Here is a 19,527-nt window from a genome sequence, read left to right on the forward strand (position 1 = left end):
CTCCAACGCCTTGCAATAAACCCAGATGTAAAACATGCCCTATTTTCAAAACCAAAATCCCATCCCTCTCCCACCCGCTTTTTAACTCTCTCCCACCAATTCCCTCCTCTACTTGCACTTCTAGCAATGTAGTGTACCTTCTGAAGTGCCAACTGTGCCCGGCCTATTATATTGGGCAAACCACCACACCCCTCAATATCAGAATCAACAACCACCGAGCCTCATGCAAAAACTCTTCCTTCATTGACATGCTCCCTATCCCCAAACACGCCTCCGAACACAACACTCCCTTCGATAAATGCTATAGTGTATCAATCATAGCATCCCTCCCACCCTCTGATCCTCCTCTGAAACTGAAAACACTAGAGCAATCCTTCATCTGGCTTTTGGAGTCCTGGAACTGGCCAGGAATCAATATTAGGCACTAATTACCCTGTTCTAATTATATTTTCATCCCCCTTCCACCCCCATCACCTTCTACATTTTCCCCACCCTTCTAACGCTGCCCCTCCAAACCCGTCCCTTCGGAATTCCCTCCCCACCTTCCCCTTCCATCCATCGCTCCAGCCCTCGTATTCCCTTCAGTTCTGTCCCTCTCCTCCTTGATAAAGGTGGCAACGACCACTGAAAATTCGAAAAATAGTGAGTCTCTTTTTTTGTGTGTTTCTGTGTTTTTGTCTGTGTCCACTAGTGCTAAGTGTTATACATTATTATTCACGTCCGTGAGTCTTTCAAAAAGTGTTATATATATATATATATATATATATATATATATATATATATGTGTATATGTATATATGTATAGGAAATATGCAATTGCCATAAAATTACAATGGAAGTCGCCTGTAATTATTATGCAAGGTTCATGGATTGACCTATGGATTATTTCCAAGAGCTTCGTTAGTTTGGTCAGGAAAACACAAAAGTCACTCTTTGGGGAACGATAAATAGAGAGCACATAAAAAACAGTAGTATCCATTTTGAAGCAGGTAACACAGCATTCAAATGATTGTTCTTCATTGAGAAATTCGTATAGGAAACCAATGGGAATATGGGGAAAACATTCAGACAGTAGAATTAAAACACCACCATTTTTGTGAAGTTTGGCAAAAGGCACTAGCGATGACATGCCCAGGCACATGAAGAGAGTCAAGTCCACTTGCATTTAACCAATGTTCGTTGACGCAGATCACATGGGGTTGGTACTCGTTTACTAGAACCTCGAGGTCCAGTAATTTATTACATATGCACTGAATGTTAATGTGCAAGAACTTCGAATATTGGGTTATCCCTCTGGTGTTGGTTGCAGGTGTGGCTTCAAAAAAGAATAATTACCCATGAACACATTTTTAGGTCAAAAGACGGGATTACTGAGGGTTTTGCGAAAATCTTGTTACATTAAGTTGTTTGATCTCCAAGTCCGTTGAAGAATCAATCCCCGGGATTCCATCTTTTACATAGTTTCCCAACTTGGTAACTGTTGTATCGGGGGTGAAGTTCCACACATGGAGATGAGAAAGAAGGGAGATCCCTGAAAGAGGGCACTCTTTTGTAGATGTTCCGATGATTGGCGATTTTCGGCGCCTACGTTTGTGGCTCACAGCAACAAATCCATCGTCTCCCTCTGCTGAAAGTTCTTCTACACCACTTTTATCACATTTCTCTTCAGCAATACGAGGTAGCACGGTAATGATTGAGGGAGTAACACAAACATTTTTCGAGATTGGCACCTGTCGCCCAATCAAGTCACTGCTGAATTTTGTCCAATTGGAGGTCGATTTATCTGAAGCAAAGTCTTTCTCTTGGTTGACTTTTACGGTTTTAGCAAATGATACACCCTTACATACGTTCGTAGCCTTTTCCTTTGCGAGAGAATCTTTTAAAATGCTCATTTCCTGTTTCAGCACGTCGATATCGGATGCCATGTTAGATAGTGCAAGCTTATTGGCACGACAGGAAAAACATTTCCAAAAAATATCTCTGCATTCAAATACGGCTTGCAAAAAGAGATCATTCAGATTAGTGCATTTGAAATGAAAAAAGCGTGAGCATAATTCACAATTGATTACAGTAGGATAGTCTACATGGAATAATAACAATACTCTAAAATGATACAGAAAGAAGCATTGTAAACAGAAGAAATGGTAGCTTAATAACTTGAGTGTGTGATGCATACTAACATCTGTATGCTTTTAAGCTTAATGGATTTAGAAAATTGCTTTGTGAATTTACTGGCCAAGCGTAAAGTTTACAAAGTGTCAATTGCAATAAATAATTTATTTTTTTACCTTTTATGAAAATTAGGGTAGAGGGGGAATTGAAAGCTGCAATATAAGGGGAAATTGGATGTAATGACAGCAGGTAGAAGGTATGAAGTTGTGAAGAAAGAAATGATAGAAGGGCGAAGAAGAGAGAGTGAAATGTGTGCATACTACCTTGATCAAAAAGTTCCCGGAATAACCACCGTGTGGCGCTCCCATCGTTTCGATTTGAGTTCTGTTTTTCTTGTTAAATTGGTACATCTGTTGTTGATATTCCCTTTAAATCTTAGTGTCATAACTTGACATTTGCAAAAGTTACGGTCGGTTTTCGGTATGTCCATCAGTGCTTCCTGCGATTTTTCCATTACTTACTCTCGGCTGCTAAAACGCGTTCCCCGTAATGGTTTTTTAACTCGATTGAACAGAAAGAAGTCACAGGGAGCCAAATCAGGTGAATTCGGTGGCTGTTGGATGGTATTTGTTGCATTTTTCGTCAAAAAATTACGAATAATGATAGCACTGTGCGACGGTGCGTTATCATGGTGCAAAATCCACGAGTTTTCTGCCCACATTTCTGGTCTCTTTCGGCGAATTGCTTCACGCAAACGTCTCATAACGCCCAAATAATACTCTTTGTTTACTGTCTGGCCTTCTGGCAAAAATTCATGATGCACTACACCGTTGTAATCCATGAAAACCGTCAGCATTGCCTTCTTTTTTGACTGAAAACGACATGGTTTTTTTGGTCTCGGCTCATTTGGTGAACGCCATTCACTTGCCTGATGTCTGGATTGCGTGTCGTACTCATAAACCCACGTCTCGTCTCCAGTAATGATCCTTTTGATGAATGTGGGATCGGATTCAGCCTCGCAAATCATGTCTTTTGCGACGTCAACACGGTCTCTTTTTTGCATGAAATTGAGGTCTTTTGGCATGCTACACGACGGAAACCCAAATCATTAACCACAATGTCTTGGGCGGATCCATAGGCAATGTTCAAGTCCTCCGCTATTTCTCTGATGGTTAATTTGCGGTTATTGACCAACATTTCTTTTACTTTATCAATTTTTTCACCGACTTTCGATGTCGATGGTCTGCCACTGCGTTCATCATCTTCGATTGACTCACGACCACTTCTGAACCGCTCGTGCCACTGGTAAACGACCGTTTTTTTTTAGAGAATCGTTGCCGAAACACTTTTCCAACATTTCCAACGTCCGTGCGCCACTAAATCCGTTTTTTACGCAAAATTTAATACAAGTTCGTAGTTGCAAATTTAAATCCATTTCTGAAATTGTAAAAAATCGCCAACACACACAGAGATAGATGTACTCTTGGCTACGTAACTTTTGCATATGTCAAGTTATGACACTAAGATTTAAAGGGAATATCAACAACAGATGTACCAATTTAACAAAAAAAACAGAACTCAAATCGGAACGATGGGAGCGCCACACGGTGGTTATTCCGGGAACTTTTTGATCAAGGTAGTATAGTTGTTAGGAACTACTCAAGGCATACCGATAATCGGTAAATTATCAATCATGGGGATTGTTTGTGCTTGGATATTTCAAAATGTTGTCAATATACCTTGAATTTTGAAGTGATAAAGTTGAGCTGTATTTTCCCTGATGTAAGTCCAAATTCTTTGTCAATGACTTTGTGATATTGTAGGTTTCACAAGAAATTATGAAGTGGCTATCATAAATAATGCTCTGGTTTTGATTAAAACACACTTCTTTGAAAAGCTAGTGTCAGATGCAGAAATGATGGCAAGGTTTTTGATTGAAATTGGTGCAAGATATTTGAATTGAGAGTGCAATTTTTACACGTCCATCTAAAGGATGTCTAGCTATTGAGAAAAAAGATGCTGTGCAAGAATTTTTATAGCTGGGAATGGTAAGGGTAGATGCAGGCATTATGTATCAAAGTGAGCTTTTTCGAATTTAAAATGAAAATATTATATTTCCATAGCCCCTTTGAGACTTAATCCACTACTCATCAATAATCTCATAATGCTCTGGGGTGAGTGGGGTGTCCTGAGTTTTACTTTGATTTCATGTTTACACTTCTTGAGGAATAATCTTGCTCCAATGAAAGGGACAAACAGCAAACTTGGTTGTTGTTCAAATTCACGTGCATATGAGCAGTCATAGCAATGGATGTCCTACTAGATGATTTGAATGTAAGTAACCCCGGAAGGAAACACTTGATAGTGGTAGGGGGCTGGTGCACAAAGCAGGCTACGAGAGAAATAGGGGAGAGCTAGGTGTGGTATATTTTTCTAAACATGATGATTTTTTAGGAAAAAGGAATGACTTTGGGGAGAAAAGAATAATTTTGTAAGAAAATGGGTTAATAATCACTAAAAATTGGTTTAAACACCATTGTAGATGTGAATAAAAATGGAAAATACTGGGAAATATGTAGAGGTATCTGGTAGATAACATTAGCTTAGACATAGATTTAGGAATCCTGTTATCAATTCAAAGTTTTCTGGGAATAGATGAGGAGGATTCAGTTCGTAATTTAGTGCCTATGGAGTGTGATATCAAAGGAAAAACAGTTAAGAAATGGAAGTAGAGTTAGGAAATGGAATGTAGAAGCTTAAGCTGGGGTGAAAAGGAAGGAATGCCAGGGAGCTATTGGTAAAATCCCAGGCGAAGGTTAAGGAATGGGTGCAGCAGAAGGAAGATGGTAGTGTCTTAGAAGTGGGATAGCAAAAGACACTAACTAATCAATTGGAACTGTTTAAAGAAAAAAGGATTTGATAAACTTGGATTACACAAGAGGGATGGTCAGGTAGATTGAAAGAAGAAAATGGAAAGTTGTGAACACAGGAATATGACAAAGAAAGTACGAAGTGGCAAGTGATAAACTGTGACTAGAAAATGATAGGGTGAAAAAAACGGTGGAAAGAGCAGCATGGAGTTTAGAGAGATCAGGTGGAATTGGTGCACTGTCCAGGAAAGTGAATGCACTGTCAGGAAAAATCTGGGCACACTTTCATAGGTATGGCAGGAAAATTATTTTGCCCTGAAAATATTCTGGAGATAGAAAGAATGCGTAGAGGAGCCAGATGATGAGGATATTGGGCCAGCAAGTTAAGGCAGAAAGAGACTATGATATAGATAAGGGTAGATTAGATCTACGGTTGTTTGGTTGTGAGATGGAATATGTGTGCAAGGAAATAGAATAAGGCTGTTGGGATAGATTTTAATACAGTATAACTACCCAAGAATTTAAGGAAACATTGAAAGAAGAGTTTTGATCCACTCATTTGTATAATTTATATTGGATGAATTTGAATGGAAGAATTCCTTTAGGCAGTACTAATTCCCATTTCAAAAAAAGAAAGAATAGCTTCCCATGAGACCTATAGGACAATATGCTTGATTTTTTGTACAGCTAAGGTAGTCACAATCAGAAGGATTTGGAGAAGACGGCATTTGGTTACTTAGAGGAGGATCTGTGTTGTTTCAGAAAGGGTACATGTGATGCAATAGGTATGGGGCCACTGATAAAAAGAATTATAGATTAAAACCAGGATATATTTATTTGATTTGTGGATTTTGAGGTGCTTGTTAAAGTAAATTGGGTGAAGTCAAGGAATGTATTGCAGAAAGGAGTAGATTGGAAGGATAGCAGACTTACTTGAAACCTTTTTGTATCTACCAAGTGCTCATGTGCTGGTTACAGATGAGGAGTCAGATGGAGAAATGGAGAGAGTAGTTGGACAAAGTTAGACTTGGGAGTAGGACAGGGCTGGAGGAAGTGGGGAGGGAACTGATCTTATAAGATTTGCAGATGTTAAAATTGGTCAAGAGCCTAGGGATGGCAATCATGAACTCATTATTTAATCAGTGTGGTAGGTATGGGAGAAGTATTATTGACAAGAAAATATGTGTAATAAGGTTCTCCTGAGATAGAAAGGCCAGGTAAAAATTAAAGCAAAATTAGGAAGTGGTTTTGAGGATTAATTAAAGGACAATGTAACAAAACCTTTTATGACCAATTCAGGATGATCCTATTATTAATTTAAAAACGTTGTAGAAAATATAAATTCCTCTCAGTAGTTGCAAAAGGATTTTGACCTTGTACCAGAATGATTTCCTAGCTTAGAAAACCTAGACAATATCAAAGAAACTGCAGGAGATTCCATGATAGTAACTTTTAACGGAGTCACCCACCAAGGTACATTACAATGCAACAACTTCAAATTGTAAAAATCTTTTGTTTGACTGACATTCTTTTGAGAAAACCTGGTTTTCTTGAAAAGAGAGCCCTAAGAAAGGGTGTGGTAATGAATGAGTTTAACCCAAATAAATGTAAGCTGTGCTTTTTATGTACAAAAATGTACCCTGAAATTGGACGCTACTGTAATTCCCACTTCATTTCCACATACTTCTTTCCTCCCATAATTCCACCCTACATGGCTAGCCTATTCCTTCCCCATCCTCACTGGCCCAACTTGTTCCCCTCTAACACAGCCTTCAACATCCCGTCGCTAATCAAAGTGCTCTGCATCCATCTTTCCTCTGCCTCCTTTCGATTTATCCCAACAATCTCGTCTCCTCCCCGCCATACCTAGTACCTCCTCATTTGTTTTCCTTGTCATCCACTTCACCTTCGCCACGCCCACATCTCAGACACCTCCAGTCCACACCTATCATCCTGCTTCAATACCCATGTTTCCACGTCGAATATAACTACGCTCCATATCTAGTTTTTAATGAGCCTTTTCTCAGCATCCTTACTCAATGTCCTTGTCATCAATTCCCTGGTCATGAAAGCTTCTTTGCCCAATGCAATTCTTCTACTTTTGTTTGAATTCCTCTGACCAAATCTACTCCTCTCTTCTTTGATCTTTCTCTAAAATACTTCCAAGAGAGGTAAATTGTTCTACCTGCTCTAGTTTCCCCCCTCCGGTTATAATGTCTACCTTAGCCTTTCTCCTTCTTGAAAACTGCATAACCTTTGTTTTATTTGTATTTATTCTTATGTCATGCCTATCGCACTGACTTTCCGATGTACTCAACAGATTTTACAGCCCTTGAGCTAACTCGCTGACTAAAGCTTGATGATCAGCAAATTTAACTGATTTTATTAATTACCTGCTGATTTTCATTCCTACTTCCAGTTGTTTACATGCCTTTTTTACCATTTCCTCCACATACATGTGGAACAGCACAGGGGATAATGGACACCCCTGCCTTACTCCTCTTCCTAACACTACCCATCTCGACTCTTTATTCACTACTTGCACTTGAGCAGTCTGTGACATGTACAGATTACAGATTAGTCTCGTATCTCATCAATCTATTCCTATTTCCTGTGATGCATTTATTAATTCTGTTTCACTCTATCAAATGCTTTCTTGAAATCTCCTAAATGGACAAATATGTCCTGATTGTATTCAATGATCCTCTATAGTAGTGATGTAATTATAATTTTAATAATATCATCACCTGCCAAATAAATTTTAATAAACCTTTGCTCAAATTATCTTTTTTCAGTAAGAACTGACCATTAATTTGCAACTTTGCAGAATTTTACTCTTGAATTTCTACATTTGGTGCACTCATTGGTGAATGACTCAGTTAAAGTGGATCTCCCCTAATTCTTTGAATTTCTCAGATGTTTATGTGCTTTTGGAATGAGGTCTAAGCCAATAGGTAATAGCTCCCTCTGGACTTTTTCATTATTTTTTTTCCCCACAGGTGGTCTTTTGGTGAAGCAAAGTCTTTAATGCAGGAATGCAGTTCTCATAACATGTTTTACCCGTGCGAGGTCTGATGTCAGCATCCTTGATCATGCCAGTTGTACATATCTAATCTATTTGAAGGAGCTTTGAAAACATTTTTATGGAAAATGCCAAGATTGTTATTTAACTTGGGATATCCAGTGTGCTTAGGAAATTCTGCTCTCTTCAAAGCTGTTTAGTTTTTGTTTGTCTTGATAGAGTTTAGTTTTATAGAGAATCCGGAAGTACTCCAAGTGAAGAAGTGAAGAGAAAGTGAAAATAATCAGTATTAGAGATTAAGGAAAGACTACTAACAGACTCCGGACTTGAAATATGTACAATGTAGATTTGTAGTGATGATGCATTTTCATCGGAATTCAAGTTATCTTTCCTTTAATTGATATCAGAAATTTGCTAACAACCTTTGACTGAACACTTATTCTATTTTCTTAACGTATTTTGTAATAATAATTTCATCTTCTCAATATTTCTAATGGTTTAATATCATCTCCAACAGGTGAATCTTCAGAAGGGGCTGCCAACAATGGTGTTTACTGAAACATGCACTGCTGGGGCAGGGTCACTGGTCCTTGAGTTTGGGATCCTGAGCCGCCTCCTTGGAGATCCCGTCTATGAAGGCTATGCTCGAAGAGCCAACAAAGCACTGTGGAACTCTAGAGCCGAAAATACTGGGCTTTTGGGTGAGGTGTAGTCTTTGGTGGATCTTTGAAAACTTCCTTTTCCTCTTATTGTGGCTGTTGTAGGAGAAATATGCTACACACAATGTGTAATTTCAATTATCATGACATTTGGGACTGTTTGATCTGTGATCAAGTTTTTTTTTAATGCTAGTCAATTCCCTCATAAATGGCTTTGGGTCATTCTGAGGGGTGGTGAATTGCTCATTGGTATTTCAGTTCTCTCTTCTGTTCTTTGGACGGAGGTGTCTCAAGTGCAGCATTCCTTCCATTGAATGTGATGCCTGTACTCCAATTCATGACCGTCATTAACTGTTTGCCAGTGATGTTTCTCTATGTCCTTCTTCCTATCCATGAAATTCCCAATCACTCACATGCATCTAATGGCACAACTGCCCTTTGGGGAAGAGCAACCACGGCATGCACTGGCACTGCAATGCTAATGATATGCTTGCATTTAAGCCTCTCTCTTAATAGAGCATTACCAATAAAATTCAAGAGCTTGGCTTTTGGACAGCCAGTTAATGGCATGAGTCAAAGCAGGTGATGAGTTTGGCTTTCTTGTTTATGGTCACACCCATTCCATCCAGATTTGAAGCAGAATTGAAGCAAAACTGGTAGGATTTTGGACCAGCACTTAAATTAAGTTTGGGGATCGGGATTGGTGCGATGGCTGTCTTACTGGCTTGCCACCCAGAGGGCTCGGGTTCTAATCCCGGTGGTGTTGAATATTTTTCAGAGGTATCTCCATCCTTACTTGAGGTGCTTTGTGGAGGGCACTTTGAGGTAGTACGCGGTCCGTCAGATGGGACGTTAAGCTGCGGACCCCTTGGCACCTTTCGTAAAGAGTATGCTAATGCCGATGCTGGGTTTCTCTCCACCCTTCATCCTCTCCTTTCCATCCCTAATGGCGCAAATAACCTCAGCAGTCAGTCACCTCCCCTAAATAGTATTACTTAAATTAAGTTTTCACATGCTAAATCCTCATATAAGATTGCAATATCTACCACAGAGTGTCAGAGATCCCATGAAACATTATTCTAACAAGGTAGTTTACTTTGTGGTCCTTTTTACGCAGAGTAGACTTTCATTTAACCAAGGTGCTGCCAAAAAAACTTATCTTGCAAAACAATTTATGAGGGTAATCCCACAAGTACCCGACCCTACGAAGAAAACACAAAAATTTTGGAAAAAATGTATTTATTTTTCAACATAATCTCCTTTCAGCTCTATACACTTTTCCCAGTGATGTTCGTTAAGTTCGATACCCTTTTTGTGATTAGGACTGTCTTACTCTTCAAAATAGCCATTAACTGTCGACACCACTTCTGCACGGTTGGAAAATATTTGACCACCTAGCCATTTTTTCAAGTTTGCAAATGGAAAATAAGTCAAGGGGGCTAAATCTGGCAAAAAGGGTGCATAAAGTAGCAGTTCAAACTTAAATTCATGAATTTTGGTCATTGCAATAATGGATTTGTGAGCTGGTTCATTGTCATGCTTTCACAACACTTTCTGCTTAGCCAAATGCAGCTGCTTTGTTTGATATCTTTGCTCTATCATTGCAGTAAGTATGCATAATACTTGTGGTTGATAGTTTTTTCTTTTTCAAGATTAAGGTAGGTTTTTGGATGGATACAACTACCAAACAAATATTTTGTTACTCCTAACAAAACACAAAATCCATCATCCTACTCTATATCAGGTCCCTCTTCATCTCTGAGTACTTTCTCCCTCCCTTCATCCCGTCCAAAATCCCTATCCTGTTCCTTCCCTTTCCTCTTTTGCCCAACATTCTACCCTCTATCACAGTCTTCAACATCCCACTGCCGGTCAACACCCCCTTCATCCACTTTTCCTGCCTCCACAGGATTTCTCCCAACAAACCCCTCTCTTCGCCCACCATACCAAGTACTTCCTCATTTGTTTTCTTCTCTGCCCATTTCCCCTTCTCCATTCTTCTCCACACCCACATCTCAAAGGCCTCCAATCTACGTCTATCCTCCTGCTTCAATGACCACGTTTCCGCACCATACATAGCTACGCTCCATATCAAAGTTTTTCCGAGTCTTTTCTTAACATCCTTACTCAGCGTCCCTGTCATCAAATCCTTCCTCCTTGTGAAAGTCTCTTTGCTTAGCGCAATTCTTCTCCTTACGTCCCTTCTACTTTGACCGTGTTGGTCCAAAACACTACCGAGATACGTAAATTGTTCTACCTGCTCTAGTTTTTGCCCTCCTATTTTAATGTTAAGCTTGGCCTTTTTCTTTCTAGAAAATCGCATAGCCTTTGTTTTATTAATATTGATTCTCATCCCATACCTGTCGCACTGAATTTCCAATTAACTCAGCAATGCTTGCAACCCCTTGGCTGACTGACAAACTAATTCTTGGACATCAGCGAACCTAACAGATTTTACGAATTCCCTGCCCACTTTCATTCCTACCTCCAGTTCTTCCCATGCCTCTTTAATCTTTTCCTCTGCATACAGGTTGAACAGCAACGGTGATAATGGGCAACCCTGCTTTACACCCCTTCCTAACACTGCCCATCCGGACTCCCCGTTCCCCACCCGCACCTGAGCAGTCTGAGACATGTACAGGTTGCGGATTAGAATCCTTTCCCTCCAATCTATTCCTATTTTCTGCAGAATTCTCATTAGTTTTTTCCAATTCACTCTATCAAACGCTTTTTCGAAATCTACGAAACAGGCAAGTACCTCCTGGTTGTGATCTATATTCCTCTCGATTAATAATCTCATTATTGCAATGGCATCACGCGTACTTCTCCCCTTCTTAAACCCAAACTGATCATCCCCTAAGTAATCATTTGCCCTACTCTCTATCCTTTTGTTTATGATCCTGAGAACAACTTTTGCTGCGCGGGATATCAAACTTATTGTCCTGTAGTCTTCACATGATGTAGCCTTTACCTTTTTCGGAAAAGGAACTAAAACTAATCTCACAAAGTCTTCCGGCCAGATTCCTTCCTCATCAATCCTACGAATGAGCCCATATAGCCTCTTCCTCCCACATTTTCCTAAACATTTCAATAGTTCCACGGGAATGTTATCCACCCCCATGGCCTTATTTAGTTTCATCTCCCTTAATGCCCTTTCTATCTCATTGTCTAGTATGTCCGGACCTAAGCTATCTTCCTCTACGTCATGTTACTTTTCTGTGTCTAACTTTGTTGGTCTAAGCTCTTTACTATACAGTTCTTCTATATATTCCTTCCATCTCGTTTGGATCTTTCCTGTGCCAATTATTACCTTACCCGCCTTATCTCTAACTGCTATCGTTGATCTCCCTTTCTTACTTCCCGATAAATATTTAACTTTGCTGTACAGCACACTGATTTCACCCTTCCTCTGCGGACTTTCCATATCCTCGCACTGCGTCTTCCACCATGCTTCTTATGCCTTATTTGTTGCCCGCCTCAATTTATTGTTTAATTCTTTGTACTTCATTTTACCTAATTCTGTATTTACATTCTTCCATTTTCGCCGCTCATCCATCTTTGTAATCATCTCATCCGTGATCCATGGTTTCCTAGTCCTTTCAGCGTTAATGGTTCCAATAGTGTCTTTGGGAAAAATCTCATAGTTTGGGTGAAGCTGCAGGTGCTTAGAGAGGATTTTCCGGGAATGGAATCCGGGCCCTCCGGTCAGTGGTCCAACGCTCTGCCCCCTGGATTACCGCAACATGCATATGTATACATATATATTCACAGGGATTTTTATTGGTCTAGCATTTAAAAACCTCTCTGTCCTTAATCCTTTTAATTTATCATGCTATGAATTCTTGACATTTTATCATTTTAGGCAAATGGTAATTGTCACAATTGTGTTGTTGTGGGTAGGTTTGCATGTTGCGGAATCAAATCCAGATTTTTCGCTATTGCAGTCAGTGTACAGGCCAGCAATCTTGAGACTTGGCCAGATCAAAACGGGTACTGTTATGAGAATCAACTTGTTTTAAATTTTTTATTTCGTCCGCAGTTGAAAATATTCTTTTTTTTGCCTTGTCTTTCCATTTTTAAGCAGGATGTTATTTACATTCCCAAGTATTAGAGGAAATTTTAACACATGATAGTCTGAGCTACTTTGATTTTGGACCAGTGCAACCTGTTGTCCTAATGCAAAATGTTATAATGGAAATAAAATCATATTTGATATAGTGCAGATTTGATGCGTTAAAGCAGGTTTCAATACTTTATTATTCAGGAGTCTATCGCTGCTCTATTTATCTCGTTAAGGCAGTGAAAATGATTTCAGTTGTCCGTCAACATTTCTTGCATTTTTCACGCTTCATCATGTTTGCTTCGGAAGTCATTTTCATTCCTTGTAATTTCAACTTAAGTGGGAAGAAGTAATGTCAGTCAAGGGAGAGAAGGACAAAGCTACTGATTGTGTGAGCTGGTTGTGATTTGTACTTTGCTTTCTGCTGGTTGAGGTAAGGTTTTCCAAGGGTTGAATATGCACCGGGTGTGTGAAGAATGAGCTTTGGAAGAAGTTAGGAGCACATATTAAGAACTAGATTCTGCTATTGCCTTCATGGGAAAGTCTGATAAAAAGAGTGTAATTATTTGCAATTGAGTTGAATGTAGTGAGAGTAATATGCTTGCCATTTCTTGCCTTTTTCTTCAAGTTCCTGGTATTCGCCTGGTAATTTCAATTGAAACCACTCCTTTGCTGACTTAGCATTGCCACATTTTTTTCATTTGATAATTTGCTGATTACAGTGCAGTTAAATTCAAATAGCTTGATTTCATCATCAGTTTGCATTAAATAATTAAATATCAACTTTATTATTGCTATTTCAAATTGTTATTCCTTGGCAAACTAGTAGCCTTTGGTTAATTTTTTCTATCTGCTTTTCTGGAAATATCAAGGTGTATTATTTATTGATAATCAAATAAATGGCATTTGGTGGGAAATGTTTGTATTGCATGCAATGCAATGAGTACGGGTCCCATGATGACATTTCTTGCTTTATGCTGAAGCCCCCACCACCCTTTGTAGCCGTGGAAATTAGTAGTCTTGAAAAAAATCAATAATTCTGTGGAGAAATTTACATCTAATGAAGCCTATCTCTAAAAAATATTGTTTGCAGCATTTCTTAGAATTGAAATATTTTTTGATAATTTTTCCTGTCAAAAATCAATCAGCCCTATTGGTTTGAACATTTATTGAATTTACGTGTGTTCCAAATGTTAAGGTGAATTCTTTTGGCTGCCTGTAAGTTTTTGAACTTAGAGGGTTGATATTGTATATATTTTTACTTCTAGGGAATGTCATAGATGTGCAGTCAGGAAAATGGACTGGTCGCTTAAGTGGCTTGGGAGCTGGATTGGACTCCTTTTATGAGTACTTGCTGAAGTCCTACATCATGTTTGGAGAAGATGATGACTTTCAGATGTTTAACGAGTCATACCATATCATAAAGCAGTATATGAGGAGAGGGTAAGGATATACATTTACATTTTTTATATTAGTTATTATAAACATAGAGAGATTGGCCGTGCAAAGCTTAATGTGATTAGCATAGTTTAGTTGTTTTAAAAAAAGAGTTGTGTAAGTTGAACTACGCAGTATGAGGAAGATGCAGTGTAAGATCTTACTTTTGTTTCCCGTTATCCTTGTATGGGTGTTGTGGTGGCTTATTGGACAGAGTGGGTAGCTACTGCTCATCTCATGTGCAATGCCTTTTAAAAATCCCATTTAAAATGCAAATGGTGAAGTCTTCAGGTTACTTTAACTTCATTGGGAATATAGTGGTGATGGGAGGAAATAAACTGGCCCACCTATCTTGGAGATGTGGATCTTCCATGCCGGAAGGCATACTCTTGAATTCAAAATGATTTATCCATGGACTTGGTAATGTGTTGCTATGGCCACTGTGGCATAGGGCAAAGTTATGATACAGATCCTGAAAGCTACTTGTATGCCCCAAGTATATGTCATGAATTTCTTGAGGTAAATTTTATTTCAATGGGTTTAGACTTGAGAAAAGTATGTTAAGTGGCTGAAAAACATGGCAAAGTGCACATTGTCAAATTATGGAATCCATATGTGAAAACCTGAAATGTTTGAGGTCAAAAAAGTTTCAATGTGCCCAAAAGGAGCTGCAAACATAGTCAGTTTGTGAATTATGGATAAATAAAAAACTCTTCTAAGATATTAATGAATCCAAAAAATCTGTATCTCAGCTCTCAAGTCATTAATGTACACGGTGTGATCAAAAAAAGATCGGACTGATTTTATTCTACTCATAATAATATCAGTCCGGTCTTCTAAGAGACACAGTGCACCATCTAGCGAGACATCCGATGGCGAAAACGAGAGGTGTTGCATTTGTTTACATCGAGTAGTTATGCAGCAGCAGCGCATAGTGTCTTAACCAGTTAGTCGCTGCATGCAATGGCAACAATGAAGGAGCTAGAGGAATTGCGTGTGCGCATGAAATTTTGTTTCAAACTTGGCACAAGTGCTATGGAGACATTTGGAATGATTTAGCAGGCCTTTTTTTAATGAAACTATTAGTCGAAGCGTGTGTTCTGAGTGGTACAGTCGTTTTAAATTAGGCAGAACCTTGAGAGATGAAGATTCACAAACAGGGTGGCCTTCCACTTGGACGGACCCCAACCATGTCAATTTGGTATGGGCAAATCGCCGCTTAACCGTGAGGGAGATAGACGAGGAAGTGAGCCTTAGTTTTGAATCCTGTCAGGCAATTTTGAGAGACATTCAGGGCAAGATGCACGTCGCATCAAAAATCATCCCGTGGGTGCTGCCTGATGAGCAGAGACAAAAACGTGAGGACATTAGTCAGGAACTCCCGGATTGAGCCAATGCTGACCCAGAGTTTCTGAAAACCATTGTAACCTGTGACGAAACCTGGGTTTACGGTAATGATGTTGTGACAAAGGCCCCGTCTTCTCAGTGGAAAGGTGCTCATTCTCCTGGGCCAAAGAAAGCTCGCATGCCCCTGTCCAATGAGAAGGTCATGCTGATGTGTTTCTTTGATAGATAAGGGAGGTTTCATTACAAATACGTCCCTCGAGGTCAAACCGTCAAAATAAATTCTACTTAAAGATTATGAAGAGGCTGAGGGTCGCAGTGAGCCGAAAGAGGCCAGACGTCTGGAGAAATGATGCATGGCGATTCCATCACGATAACGATTAAAAGGTCGCCGATTCGACTCTATTGTAGACATTAAAACTCTATGTACGGCGTACCTGAATAGGATCCCTAAGGCGCGTTCCCAGGCAGGGTTTGAGAGCTGGAAGAAACGTTGGCAAAGGTGTGTCGTCAGGCATGTACTTGGAGAGCGGCAAGTTCAATTAAGTTGTATTCGTAGAAATGAAGAAGTTATAAAATCAGTCCTGTCTTTTGTTGATCACACTTTGTATGTCCTGAAATTTCACATATTCATGTGAACATATTTTGATAACATTTTGGGAGCGAAATTTCATGAAAGTGTTCAAAGTGCCTTATTTCAGAGTTGTTTTGACCTTTCATATTATGCCACAAATGTTGCATTTTCAGTGAGGCTAGGAAAATAGAAACATTTGACTGCCATTGATAGGGCACTAATTCTTGTCAACAGTCTTTGAACTTGTGTGTAAGCTGCTGTCTATTGCTCTCATTCTGGCTGCCCTGAAATCTGTATAAAGGAAGGAAACAAGAATGAGCATGGATTAAAAAAAGCAATTGACTTTAAGCTGTAGTAATAATGTGGGTTGTGGTAGTCCAGGAGTAGAGCGTTAGACTACTGACCGGAAGGCCCGGGCTTGATTCCCAGGCAAGCTTCTCTGGGCGCCTGCAGCTCCACCCAAGTTATTTGATTTTTTGGAATCTTCCTGGAAAACCATACATGGCACAGGGAAAGGCAGTGGCCCCCCTACCCTAATGTGTGAATTTCACATGCCAACGGGCTTAGTACTAGGTGAACTCTACATCACATACCAAATCGACCTTCGGGTTGATTTCTGTGTTTATAGTAATAATACTTAAATAAATTAAAACCACAGGTATTGCAATTTTCCACTAGATATTTTATTTCAACACTACCGGTTTCGATGTTTTCACATCATCATCAGGTGTGAGCACAAGTGCGTATCTTCTCCACATATATAGTTGCATACAAGGGGTGGGGGGTTTAAGGGGGGGAAAAAGGAGGGGAAAAAAGGGGACAGGGGAATTCCATGAGGGGAAGGGATGAAAGGAGGGGTCAAAGAGGCGGGGGGGGGAACAGTGGGAATTCCATGGGGTGGGGGGTTTTTTGGGGGCCATACTGAGAATTAACAATACGGCCGCCGGATTGGCACAGGTAATAAAATAAAGACATTGAGCTGTAGAGGGCCCCGCAGCAATGAAGGGCCGGAACAATCTGCCGGTGGGCCTCGCGAGTGATGTCCCGTGGCGAGGGTCGTTGCTCTGCTGGCTGGATGACATCCTTAGGACGCCTGCGATGCGTCGGGGGATCAGTGGTGTTGTCCGTCGAGTCCATCCGGGGAATCGGAGGAACGGGGAGGGGAAAGGGGTGGTCGTTAACGGGGAGGAAGTGGGGGGGGGGGCAGGAGAAGAGGAAGGTTAAAATTGGGGAAAACTATTGGGGAAATTGATGGCTAGAAGGGGGGAATGTGAAGTGACAAACACATCATTAAGGAGGGGAATTCCTTTTTTTGTGTGTTGTATTATTTCACACTGTTCGAGTGCGTCCAACTTGCGCCCTTTCGTTTGTAGATGTAGCACTTTAAATTCGAAGTTGCAGTGATGGCCTGTTTCGATTATGTGTTTCGCGAGATTAGAATTCGTGTTATCTGCATAAATTCCTCTTCGGTGTTCCTTGATCCGATTGTCAAAACTCCGCCCTTTAAGGCCTTTGTTTAATAAAACTAAAATTTAGTTTTATAGCCTGAAATTTAGCCTGAAATATGCCCCAGTGATTCCCACTACAACCAACGGCTACAAAAACCTAGCGGCTGACTGCGATACAGCCCTGTCTCGTGAACCTATTGGAACCAAGCAACTCATCGCCAACATCATCTCAGCAGACATAAAAAAGCCTCCTTTCTACAGCCCCCGCCCAGTGCGAGAAGATCTGACACTCAAGATGCTCAAAAAAGTAATTAAGGAGGGCGAACTCGCAGTCGTCAAGGCCGACAAAGGTAATTCCACAGTGATTATGGATAGGGAAAACTACATCAGCAAGTGTCAAAACTTCATTGCCTCCACCAATTTTGAGAATTTACTGAAAGACCCCACACCATCATATCAAAGGCTGGTAAAAAACGCTATCGCTTCATGCAAAACTCTATTCAGTGATAAAGAAAAATTTTCCCTGTTGAATATGAACCCATTACCCCCAAGACTGTACGGCTTACCTAAACTACATAAACAAGACGTGCCAATCAGACCAGTGGTGTCGAGTGTTAATTCGCCAACACACAAGCTGGCCTTTAAGTTAAACTCAATTTTCCGCCAAATGTCAAATTTCAAACCTAAATATGGGATTAAAAATTCAGTCAATCTAGTGGAACAACTCCAAAATATCAATATGCCAACAACTGTGAAGTTAGTATCATTCGATGTTTGTAATTTGTTCACATCCGTTCCCACGCATGAGGCGATATTATACGCTCATGACATACTTTCAAAGGCTAACATCAGCCCGGATATCATCAGTGAATTACGCAAGTTACTTCAGGTGTGCGTAGATCAAAATTATTTCCTCTTTAATAACAAATACTATAGACAAAAAGAAGGCCTAGCTATGGGATCACCTCTCTCACCACTCCTTGCAGAAATTTTCATGGACAATTTAGAAGAAAAGATATTTAATGGCAAAGATAAATTAGTAGATAATGTCCTCTATTGGTTCAGATATGTGGATGACGTTTTATGCGGCTGGACAGGGACCGATAGACAGTTGACGAAGTTCCATCAGTTTTTAAACTCCTTACACTCAGCCATTAATTTCACTATGGAAAAAAGTGTGGAAGACGAAATCAATTACCTCGACCTAACCATAGGCCTACATAACCAAAAACATACCTTCAAAATCTATAGAAAGCTCACCTACACAGATCAAGTAATTCCATCAGATTCGTGCCACCCTATATCCCATAAGCTAGCCAGTTTCCACTCCATGATAAATAGACTCATTAGAATCCCGATGTCCCAGGACAACTGGGACCGTGAAGTAAACATCATAAAAACCATTGCTGTCAACAACGGGTATAACGCCAACCTCATTGATACGCTCCTTAAGAAGAAAATAAGAAAACAAGCCACCTCTATCTGCACTACACTCACACAGGACACGAACATGTTAGATCGGAAATGGTGCAAAATTCCGTTCGTGAACCATCTTTCATACAATATAACCAAAGCCATCCCCAAGGACAATTTCCGAATTTCATTCTATATTCCATCAACACTATCTAAGTGTTTAAGCCAGATTAAGGACCCGATCGACAGGAATAAAAGGAGTGGGGTGTATATGCTTGAGTGCGAGTGTCAGGCCAGCTACATTGGTCAAACAGGGAGGAGTTTTGACAATCGGATCAAGGAACACCGAAGAGGAATTTATGCAGATAACACGAATTCTAATCTCGCGAAACACATAATCGAAACAGGCCATCACTGCAACTTCGAATTTAAAGTGCTACATCTACAAACGAAAGGGCGCAAGTTGGACGCACTCGAACAGTGTGAAATAATACAACACACAAAAAAAGGAATTCCCCTCCTTAATGATGTGTTTGTCACTTCATATTCCCCCCTTCTAGCCATCAATTTCCCCAATAGTTTTCCCCA

At 40.0% G+C, this 19,527-nt stretch overlaps 1 protein-coding gene across 2 annotated transcripts in view; it reads left to right on the plus strand.

The window, feature by feature from the left end:
- LOC139689412 (ER degradation-enhancing alpha-mannosidase-like protein 1) overlaps positions 1–19,527 on the plus strand; it is a 56,570-nt gene that overhangs the window by 12,463 nt on the left and 24,580 nt on the right. For both annotated transcript variants that reach the window (XM_071586514.1, XM_071586515.1), the window contains exons 4-5: positions 8,522–8,705; positions 13,992–14,166. In XM_071586514.1, the coding sequence (XP_071442615.1) occupies positions 8,522–8,705; positions 13,992–14,166 (359 nt within the window). The remainder of the gene's footprint in view (positions 1–8,521; positions 8,706–13,991; positions 14,167–19,527) is intronic.

The sequence above is a fragment of the Hetaerina americana genome, unplaced genomic scaffold (genome assembly GCF_022747635.1).
Source record: "Hetaerina americana unplaced genomic scaffold, ioHetAmer1.1.p SCAF_23, whole genome shotgun sequence".
Taxonomy (NCBI): Eukaryota; Metazoa; Arthropoda; class Insecta; order Odonata; family Calopterygidae; genus Hetaerina; species Hetaerina americana.